General features: G+C 40.1%; 1 protein-coding gene across 1 annotated transcript in view; it reads right to left on the bottom strand.

Annotated features, from left to right (window-relative positions):
* Positions 1–920: 920 nt before the first annotated feature.
* Psma8 (proteasome 20S subunit alpha 8) overlaps positions 921–10,682 on the bottom strand; it is a 49,958-nt gene continuing 40,196 nt past the window's right edge. The window contains exons 5-7 of the mRNA XM_006983042.4: positions 4,937–5,056; positions 4,653–4,715; positions 921–1,353 (exon numbers count right to left, since the gene is read on the bottom strand). Coding sequence (XP_006983104.1) covers positions 1,261–1,353; positions 4,653–4,715; positions 4,937–5,056 — 276 coding nt within the window. The 3' untranslated portion in view covers positions 921–1,260. The remainder of the gene's footprint in view (positions 1,354–4,652; positions 4,716–4,936; positions 5,057–10,682) is intronic.

The raw sequence follows: 10,682 nt of genomic DNA, 5'->3' as shown, positions 1-10,682 counted from the left end.
TTAGCATTCATAAATTTGTAAGAATGGGTTCAACTATTTGGCATTATGCCCTCTTCTTGTCAATTTCCCTATTTGCTCAGCATGTATCCAATGGGATGAACAGTAGATGAAGACCATTTCAAATCCCTGTGCCTTCAGTTTTCTTAGGGCCACATACTTCTATATAATAATGTCTCCCACTCCTGAAAGTGTGCCTATTTTGACTTAATAATCCACCTTGTATGTGTGTATACATATATACATCTGTGTGTAACTTTGTATATATTTTTCACTAACTCTAGGATCTTTTCATTATGTGCCAAAGAGATGAACAAATTGAGTTCTTGACAAGTAATTAGACAGGGTGATTAGTCCACCCTTTTCTCCTAATGTCCAGCCCTTTAAAGGAGTCAATCCATAAGTTAACAACTTTACAAGCATTTATTAAGTCACACCATAGGCAAGCTGTCAGAACAAAGATGAGTATGATCTGGAACCCAGCCTTAAAGCTCCTATAGATTCTAAATTAGAAGAGAAGACAGACACAAAGAGTTTCATAACACTAATCTCAAATGAAAATCATTGTGGTTTAATGCTCATTTTCCTACTATATAGTAATACGGATAAAAACTAATTCTCCCTGGGCATGTCAGTACCACACCTCTAATCACTTGGGAGGTGGAGACAGGAGAATTAGGAGTTCAAGGTCATCCTCTGGCTACACAGAGTGTTAGAGGATAGCCTGGGCTAAATAAGACCCTGTTTTAAAAAATAAAAGCCAACAAACTAAGTTTATTCTTGTCACTATATTCTTAGCATCTATCAAACTAATGTGAAATTCTCCTGCCTCAGCCTCCTGAGTCAGCACATACGGATTTTCCTCAAATTGTTGACACTTCACCAACACATTGATGTTCTTACCACTCATCAAGGAATGCAACTCAGTATTGTATTCAGTTTATTTTGAGATGATTAGCTCCTTAACTAACAGTGAAGATGACACAAACTTTAAAAATTACCAACCTTTAAAATCATCTTTTCTAGAATTTGCTTGTATGCCAAGAAGCAACATACTGGGCGAGTTTCTCAATGCAGTCTGAGGCTCGTGTGAAACTGAGGAATTTCAAAGAACACTAACCTATGTTTGAAGACAACTTCAAACCTGACATTCTTGAAGATGAACACAGAAAAACTCATGGTTTGTTTCAATTCACTTATTCCTTCTAAAACCTCAGGAATAAATTCTAATCTGCAAAAAACTTTAGCTTCCAGACCTAAGAACTAGGTTGTCTTCTTTGATTTTTTCTTCTCTGCTTCCTCTTTTTCTTTTTCTATTTCAGTTACCTGCAGTTCAATTTCTTTGGCACTAAACATCTGAAAAAAAGAAAACAAATATTTTTCCATTATAACAATACTTGAGTATTTTCTATCTGTAGCTTTGTATTGTATAACTTCAGAAATGCAACAAAGTGCCTCAAAAACCACAAAGCAAAGCACTCATACCACTGAGGTGAAATCAGGTCTGTGACATCCCGTATCACTGCAGGGCTGGACGAGGCACTTAGTTAGACATCCTGTACATGCATTGTCACTCCAGATGCAAGGCTTGTTTCTGAGTAAATGATGTCATCCTTCCATGTGCTGCTCTTACATAGTTTAGCTATTGCTAAGGTTAGAGTGGAAGGTCCCCCAAGGACCATGTATTTTGGGTATTTGGTGCCAAGCTGGTGTTGCTGTTTTGGAAAGCAATGGGACCTTTGAAATGTAAAGTCCTTGGGTATCATAGCTTGCTGCCATTTCCTGTCCTGTCTCTAATTCCTGTTCTAGTGTATATGTGAGGAGCTAAAGGAGGAGTTCAAGCACAGATTATGGGGATGGAGGGAGGACAGACAGACAGTGTAAGCGCATGTGTGTACACATAGCAGTAAGGACACAAGAGGACCTTACTAGAAGCTGACCATGCTGGTACTTGATCTCAGAATTTCAGGGCTGAGAGAAGTAAGCGTTTGTTGTTTAAGCCACTGAGTCTATGATAATTATATTAAGGCCTTCCCAACTAACGTAAGCTAACAGTAATTTTATAGTCCCCGATTAAGTCACCTGAATCCCTGGGGTGGAGAAGGAGAGTCTGTGACCTGTTTCCCTGAGAGTTGTACAGCTCTCCTGTTTGCAGCTTCTGACTAATCTCTTGCCTCACCTCTAATGTTGGCATTACAACCTTCCTCCAGTGTGTCCAAGACTTCTAGAACGTGCTTTACATCCTCATCTTCATGTCAGCACCAAGGTTTCTTTCAGTTTTGCTTTGCTTATTAGAAAGTGGAATTCAGAAAAAGCTTACTTTCTGAATTCCACCTTTAAAAACTGTTGACATTTTGTGGGTTTTTCTTTCTTTTTAGTAAATACATTTTTTCTACTTGTTTACTACTATTCCTTTATTCCCCCTGTTAACTGTCTTTTTGATTTACATTTTTGCTTGGATCTTGCTTCTTTATCTAGACATTACAGAAGACCAGATCAGCAGGCCAAGAACCAAATGTTAGTATTTTCTACCAGTGTATAAGAGCACAAATGTAGACATATTATCTTTCCTTATTGTTTAATGATACTCATTGAAATGAGTACCATTCAGTGAGAATCTACTTTGTGCATGCTAATACTTCATTTACTAATAGTGTTTGTTGTTATTGTTGTTGTTGGAGTCAGGTTCTCACTATGTAGCCCTAACTGGCCTGGATCTCACTAGGTAAATCAGGCTAGCCTTGAACTCACAGAGATCTGTCTGCCTCTGCCTTCTGAGTGCCAGGATTAAAATTATGCCTGCCCCATGCTTCCTTGAGGTAGAAGATCTTGCTATATAGCCATGGCTTGCCTGGAACTTGTGATCCTCTGCTTTGGCCTTCCTAGTGCTAGTATGGCAGGCATGCTAGGCTATACAACATTTTTGGATAGAGTAATTAATTACAAGCCTCATTTTGTATATAAGAAAACTGAAAACTAATGATGGGGGCAATTTGCTCAAGGTCATACTGTGAAAACACCGATATGCTGGAGTGTAGACTCAGGTTTACTAAGTTCCAAGTGCTCTGCTCACTAAGTAGCCTATTCTGAAATGTTACAAGGAACTGTACTCTAAGTTTTCTTCCAGTAAATGTACCCTTCTACCACTCATCAAGAAGATATGCATAGCCTGTATGTGTATGTCCATTCCAGAAAGTATACAGGGGACATAGCTAAGAAATAATCCTGATTTTTGTGGCTTCAGGGCCCCTCTGGTCCTGGTGTATCTCTAAAAGCATTGTGAGAAAAGGTGAAGCTGAGCCCACCAACAATCTCTATAACCTGTATTTACACTCTTTTTTTTTCTGTGGGGCTATGCAGGGGGCAGACCAAGTTCTGTCCCCATTCCTTTTATTTATTGAACTTTGCTGCTGCCCTATTATCTTGTCCCAGCTGTTGAAACAGTGGTAAAACACACACCCTCATTGTTCTACACATTACTATATTTGACACACATTTCTTCTGAAAATACTGTCCTTAAACCCAAAGCAAAGTATACATAAAATTAATCTTCTAAGCATAGTAGAGTTTCCCATATTTCTGTACAGTCTATATAGAGAACTACTGACAAAATAGATAGCTAACAATTCTACCTCAGGGACAACAGGAAACCACATCACAAGTGCTCTTTAGCAACTGAGTCCTCTAGCATAACGATCTGACAAGTTGTTCCGAGTTTAACTCATAATGCTTTAAGAAAGACATACAAGCAGTGTTAGGACTGTTACCAAGAAACACGAAAAGGTTATGATTCTAGGGATTAAAATGAAAATGTGAAAGGGGCTCAAGGCATTTCGAGTGAAAATGTAGAGACAACAGATAAAAAAAACAAAAACAAAAACCCAGCAGACAGGACCAAGGAGTGTATGTAGCTCAGTAGTAGTACAGCACTTATTTATGCACAAAGCCTTGGGTTAGACCCTCAGAACAAGGGAAAACCAACAGTGCGTTGTGGGAAATGTGCTGTGGGTATGTGTTGTTGCTCTCATTGGCTAACAAAGCTGCACTGGCCTGTGCCAGGGCGAATGGAGCCGGGCAGGAAATCCAAGAGGGATAGAGAGAGAAGAAGGGCAGGATCAGGGCAGATGCTGCAAGCTGCCACCAGGAGAAGCAAGATGTGAGAGAACAAGTAATACCATGAAGCCACATGGCAAAACATAGATTAATGGGAATGGGTTGAGTTAAGTTGTAAGAGCCAAACAATTTGTAATTAATATTAAGCCTTAAAGTAATTATTTTATAAGCAGCTGTGGGATCATGGGGTGGGAAAGATCCATCCAGACCGCAGGGCCAGGCAGGACCAGAGAAACCTCGGCTACAACAGTGATCAGAAAGAATGGAGGTTCTCTTACATAGTGGAGGTAACAGGAAAAGCAGCTGCTCTGTGGGTGGGCAGACTGTAGTGGTCCCTACTTACAGGCATGGACACTAAATGGGCAGCTCTCTATGGAGTGCTCACAAAGACAGAAGTAAGCACCCACTTGCAATAGGCAAGAGATAACAACTCAGCCCCAACAGAAATCATTGTGCTTACAATGGCAATCCACGGGCACCAACAGCATTTTAACTTCTGTCAAGCTATGCTAGTAATAGTTCTACTTTGGTCAATCATTTACCTTCAAAGGTTGATCTCTTCTTATTATAGCCAGTTCAATGTTCTTCCCACCAGACTGGACAACCTAGTGTAGAACAAGGACACATAAGAACCTTCCCACCTGGCTTGGCTTCAACTTTACAGCTCAGCAGTAGAGTGTGTGCCTGGTATGTGTGTGTGGCCCTGGTTTGATTCTTCAACACTATAGATGAACAACCACAACCTACCTCTGAGGATGTGTATTAGTGAACACGGGTAAGGAAGCCACAGCCGCATTCTCAGAACATACCTTACGAGGTCACTTACTTCCAGCAGAGCTTTGATTGCGAGCTTGATAGCTTCGTTGTCATTAGAAATTGCATCTTCTGTATAGTTCTTCTCTAGAAATTCCCGGACAGTTTTAGCACTCCGGCCTATTGCATTTGCCTTGAAAAATTAAAACAAAATTATTAATACAAGTGGGTTTATTGTTACCATATATGTTCACACTTTTCAGGTTTACTCCAGTGTTCAATAATAGAATCATAATGTGAAAACTTGATAACCTAAATAAATAAATAAGTAAAAATAAGAATAAATAAATATATTTTAGGACAGCCAGGGCTACAGAGAGAAACCCTGTCTTGAATAAAACCCAAAATAAATAAATAAATAAATAAATAAATAAATAATAGAATCACAAAGTGCAAACTTGACAAACATTTCAGAGATTCATTTGTTATTATGTAAATAATCTATAATGGTGACATCACTTTTATTTCAAGTTTACCAATGGTTTGACCTAGACATTGTTTTCTATTACCTTAATGGTAAGTTCACAAGTTCTTTCTAACTAAAGATGACTATCTGAGTTCAAACTCCAAAGACAAGAGGAGGTAAACCAGTGTAAGGTTACAATAGGGAGTAAAAGGGAGAGGGGACCCAGGTGGTGGTAGTGCATGCCTTTAATCCAGCACTGGGGACAGAGGCAGGTGGATCTCCATGAGTTCAAGGCCAGCCTGGTCTACAAAAGTGAGTTCCAGGACAGCCAAGGTTAGGTATGTTTTCAAGATCAATCAGAGATATATCTTAGATATACAGGTCATCTTCAGAGATCTGCAGAATATGTCATTTAGGATTTTTTTTTTTTTTTGGTTTTTTGAGACAGGGTTTCTCTGTGTAGCTTTGGAGCCTGTCCTGGAACTCACTCTGTAGCCCAGGCTGACCTCAAACTCACAGAGATTTGCCTGGCTCTGCCTCCTGAGTGCTGGGATTAAAGGTGTGCACCACCACCACCCGGCCATTTAAGATATTTTAATAACACAGATTTTTTTTCTTTTTTTATGACAATGAGACATGTCTGATCCTGGCAGCACCAGTCTACTTCAGAGAAAATGATGGGCATTGAAGAAACTCCATATAGAATTTACTTTCTTTGTGGCAAAAGTTAGCCACTAGGTAAGAAAGTACCCTTGCCTCAATTGCTGACAGTATGCTGTCCAAAATGGACAAGCAGAACACAAAAGAAAGTGACTGCCAAACTTTGCCAAGACAAAGTAGGAAGGCCCTTTAGAAAATCCTGCTTCACAGATGAGTCTGTTAGATATGCTAGGCATGTAGGCTGAAGATGGATGCCCCAATATTGCAGAGGAACCTCGGGTGACTGTCCAGGCAGCCAGCTGTTTCTGTCATTTCTCACATTTTTTGGAAGTTGCTTGTTTGCACTTCCTGATTACTGAGTTAATATTTTTTCCTTCTCAGGTCTCTGAGGGAGTTGAAGATTAGATAGTTATACTTATAGTTTTCCTTGTTATCAGATTCAGAAAAGAAACTCACTAAAGAAGTGTAAGGTGTGTAAGTTTGAAAGACAAAAGATAGTTTTTGGTTGGTAATACAAGTTAGGATAGAAAGTGAATTAGGTACATTATGGACTCACCAAAACAGTATAGATAATGGAATATTTTCACTGAATTTGTCAAATGCAAATGTACTAGACATTGTTGATATATTTCTTGCCTATATATTATATATGGTTTTTCTTATATTAGTTATAATCTTTTATTATTTCAGATAAAAAAGGGGAAATATGGTGATATATTGTGTACCCCAATAAAGCTTGCCTGGGGATCAGATGACAAAACATAGAGGTCAGGCAGTGGTAGCACATGCCTTTAATCCTATCACTCTGGAGGCAGATATCTGTCTGGATCTCTGTGAGTTCAAGGCCACACTGGGAACAGAACCAAGCATGGTGGCACACACCTTTAATCCCAGTACTAGGAAGTAAGTAAGATGGCAGGGCACAGAAAGGTATGAGTAAACAGAAAAGTCTTGCTCTTGAGGCTGAGGATTTTGTAGAGGTAAGAACGTGGCTGACTTGTTCTCTTTCTCTGATCTTTCAGCTCCCCCCCCCCCATATCTGGCTCTGGGTTTGTTTTTTTTTAAATTAATAAGACCTTTTAAGATTCATGTTACAGTCCTGTGATAGTTAATTTTGTCAACCTGACTGGATTAACAAATCCGAAGGAAATATCTATAGGACATATTCTGAAGGGAGCATGAGGACATTTACAGACACAATCAGATCATGAACCTCTGACATGGTGAAGGATTTATTCCACTGATGAATAAAAAGCTGAGCAGGCTACTGGGGTGTGGTGAGGCTGTGGAAGGCAGATCCTGGTTGAGAAAGGGTCACCGGGAGGCGAGGCTGCCTTTGGGGGATGCATCTTGCCCTGCCCCATTGCTGCTGGGGCTCTGCTCTGCTTCTGGGCTGCCGAGACTTGCACAGATTCATTCTGTTAACCTTGTGAGGTTGGAGGTCAAAGGTGACCCATGCAGACATGCTGTTCCTCACTACACTTGTAACACGCGTTTCTGACTGGTGCATCTTGAGTCTTTGACACAAAGCAGCAGGAAGCTAATTTACACAGCATGTAAATAGTATGCTATAAAATCAAATCCAAACCCAATAATTAGAAATAAACACTAAAACAATGTTAATATATTTAATTCACTTAAAATAATAAGCCATTACTTGTTTGTTGCACTAGCCTGTTTCGTCTCCCAGTACAACATACCACCAACTAGGTGGCCTAAGCAACAGAAACTTGTCTCAGAGCTCTGGAGACTTTGAAGTACAAACTGCTTTCAGACAGCTGTTTTCTTACAAACTCCTCACACAGCTTCCCCGTGCCCTACTCCCCACCCTCACTGTGGAAAATACAGTTTTAAATAAAACATAGCACTTATATTAACTAGAATTTGAATTATGTTCCCTCAGATTCATAAGTTGAAGTCCTAACCTTACAATGTGACTAGTTTTGAAGCCAGGATGTTTGATGAGATAATTAAGGTTAAATAACATTTTTAAAGTGGGACCTTAATTTCTATGTGCACGTGTCAACAAGGATGGTGACGTCTCATAGGGACCCACCTCACTCTGTGAAGACTGACAGGCAGTTAATGACTGCTGAGAGAGGCAGGACTGGTCTTCCCCAGGGATGAGCCCATAGTTGGTTATCCAGTACCAAGTGGCTAACCCTAAAATATATACATACAAGCAACATTAAATGGACTCAGCAGGGTGTGTGTGTGTGTGTGTGTGTGTGTGTGTGTGTGTGTGTGTGTAAATAAAACGAGGCCATGAATTTGAGGGTGCAAGGGTAGGAAGGGAATGTTGAAGGGAGGAGAGGAAAGCAGAAAAATGATGTGATTACATTTTAATTAAAAATAAAACCATTTTTTAAATGTAGAACTCAGGACCAGGGAGATGGCTCAGCAGAGGACATGGATTCCATTCCAAGCATCCACATGACAACAGAACAACCAACTGCAGTCCAGTTCCAAAGGATGTGACGCCCTCTCCCTGCATCAGACATGCACATGCACACAGACAGACATGCAAGCAAAACACCTATACACATAAAAAGGAATATATCTTTTAAAAAATCTTTTTTAAAAAGTTGAATGCACACACACATAAACACACTAAAAGATGGAATTTTTCTATGTGTTTTTCACAGTCACTGTTTTGAAATGCTATGCTATTATTTTAGTCGAATTATAGCTTCATTCAAGTGTTAGGAAAGTGGGAATTGGAGAGATGGCTCAGAGGTTAAGAGCACTGACTGCTCTTCCAGAGGTCCAGAGTTCAATTCCCAGCAACCACATGGTGGCTCACAACCATCTGAAATGAGATCTGGTGCCCTCTTCTGGCATGTAGACATACATACAAACAGAATACATATATACAAACAGAACACTGTATACAAAATAAATAAATAAATACATACATAAATAAATAAATAAATAAATAAATAAATGCATGCCTAGGGAAAAAAGTGTTAGGAAAGGAAATTTTAATGTCCTTCTCAGTGAAGTGTTCATACTCCACTCAAGGTAGTTGCTTTTTCACAGTTAATTACAGGTTGGAATCTAGAACCACAAAAGGAAACTTTTTAAACTGTTTACACTAAAGTCTCTTGGCTAACTATTATTTAAAGTAAATTTAAATTTTCTTGGTAGGCTATAGTGGTGCATGCCTATAACCTCATCGGTTAAGGAGCTGAGACTTGAGTTCCAGGCTAGTATGAACTATACAGAAAGAACCTGTCTAAAAACAAACAACAATCTCTACATTTCCGTAGGATTTTGGTGGTGTTGGTGGTGATAGTATTGCCGCTTTTGTTTTTACTTTGTATTTTGGAAAGGTACCTCCCTAGGCTGGCCTGAACTCTGTATGCAGTCCAGGCCAGGCTCAAATCTTTTACTCTCTTGACTCAGTTCATAGTGCTATGATCAGTTTTACCCTGAGTAGTCAACAGTCTCATTGGTTGTACTGAATGGATCTTTTATACTGTGCCTTGCTCACCTGGAAAACATTGGCTCACTGAATTATACAGGTACTTTAACTGTTGACCTATCTCATTTCTAAAATATCAAATATCATGTTCCTCCATTTTACCAAGAGTATCATCAAAGAAATACTGAGAAACTGTCAGGTGCCTTGTGATAAATACATGTTTTCCAAATTTTCCTTTAAATCTTTAATTGTATCATTAGTAACAAATACTACCTGATGTTTTCTGCAAAAAACAGGCTCAGTCTGTTCAATCCTGAGCACATGTCCTGTCAAATTCCACCTGTGAATAAAAACCACTGTCGTCTGTTGTCTATCAGACACACGTGACGTTCCATTAACTGTGGGCCGTTTCACCTGGAAGTGAGGAATAACCTGACTGTTCTTCTGAGAGCAGGCCCACTGTACTGCCATGACCATTCCATCCCACAAACTGCTGAAGTGCTGTGCATGGAGCCGCGGTTCTACAGCAGTGTTAACAGCAGTTACCACTTCGCTGAAGGTGACTCATGTGTAAGCTAAACTGGCTCATTTACTCTCTGCAATTCATGATGGTGGAGAGGAAGATGAGTACTAAGGCCTGGTGCTGAGGCGCCAGCAGCTTCACCACACTGAATGGGCGCATGTGCCACATATCAAAAGGGGGCTGTTATCTTGGTGGTGTTATGTGTTCCCTGTGGGTCACAGAGGCACAACTAGCCTCAGACATACAAAGGGAGGAAAGGGGGAGTACACAGTGATCTGGGCCAATCCCATGAGCACTGACCTAGCATTTTTCTATTCGGTTCCAGATGTTCAATCTTGTCCTTTTACAGAAATTCCGAGGAGGAAGCACTGAGAATATCAAAGGAATAGGAATGGGAACTAACTCTCAGGGACTTCTCCAAGTGCTGATGAGGCCTCAGCCTGCAATTGGTGACATCAGGGGCAGAATCTAATTAGTCAGCTAGTGACTGAAGGGCTCCATGGTTCTCCTGCCTACACCTTATTCAGCTAGAGGGGCAGTAAGGGGGCATCTGCAATCTTAGCCTTGCTGCATATTGTTCTTTAAGTCTACGGAGCTGGTTATATCTGTTCACTTGCTCACATTTGCAAGATGCCTGTCTTTACTGCCCAGAACAGTCCCCTAGCCCCCTTTTAATTCACATCTGGTGGTGAAGGTATCGTTAATATTTCTGGATTGATATGACACCACAATGTCCAAGTATTAGA

The sequence above is a fragment of the Peromyscus maniculatus genome, chromosome 19, assembly GCF_049852395.1.
Source record: "Peromyscus maniculatus bairdii isolate BWxNUB_F1_BW_parent chromosome 19, HU_Pman_BW_mat_3.1, whole genome shotgun sequence".
NCBI lineage: Eukaryota > Metazoa > Chordata > Mammalia > Rodentia > Cricetidae > Peromyscus > Peromyscus maniculatus.
This window is presented reverse-complemented; position numbering and strand designations above follow the sequence as displayed.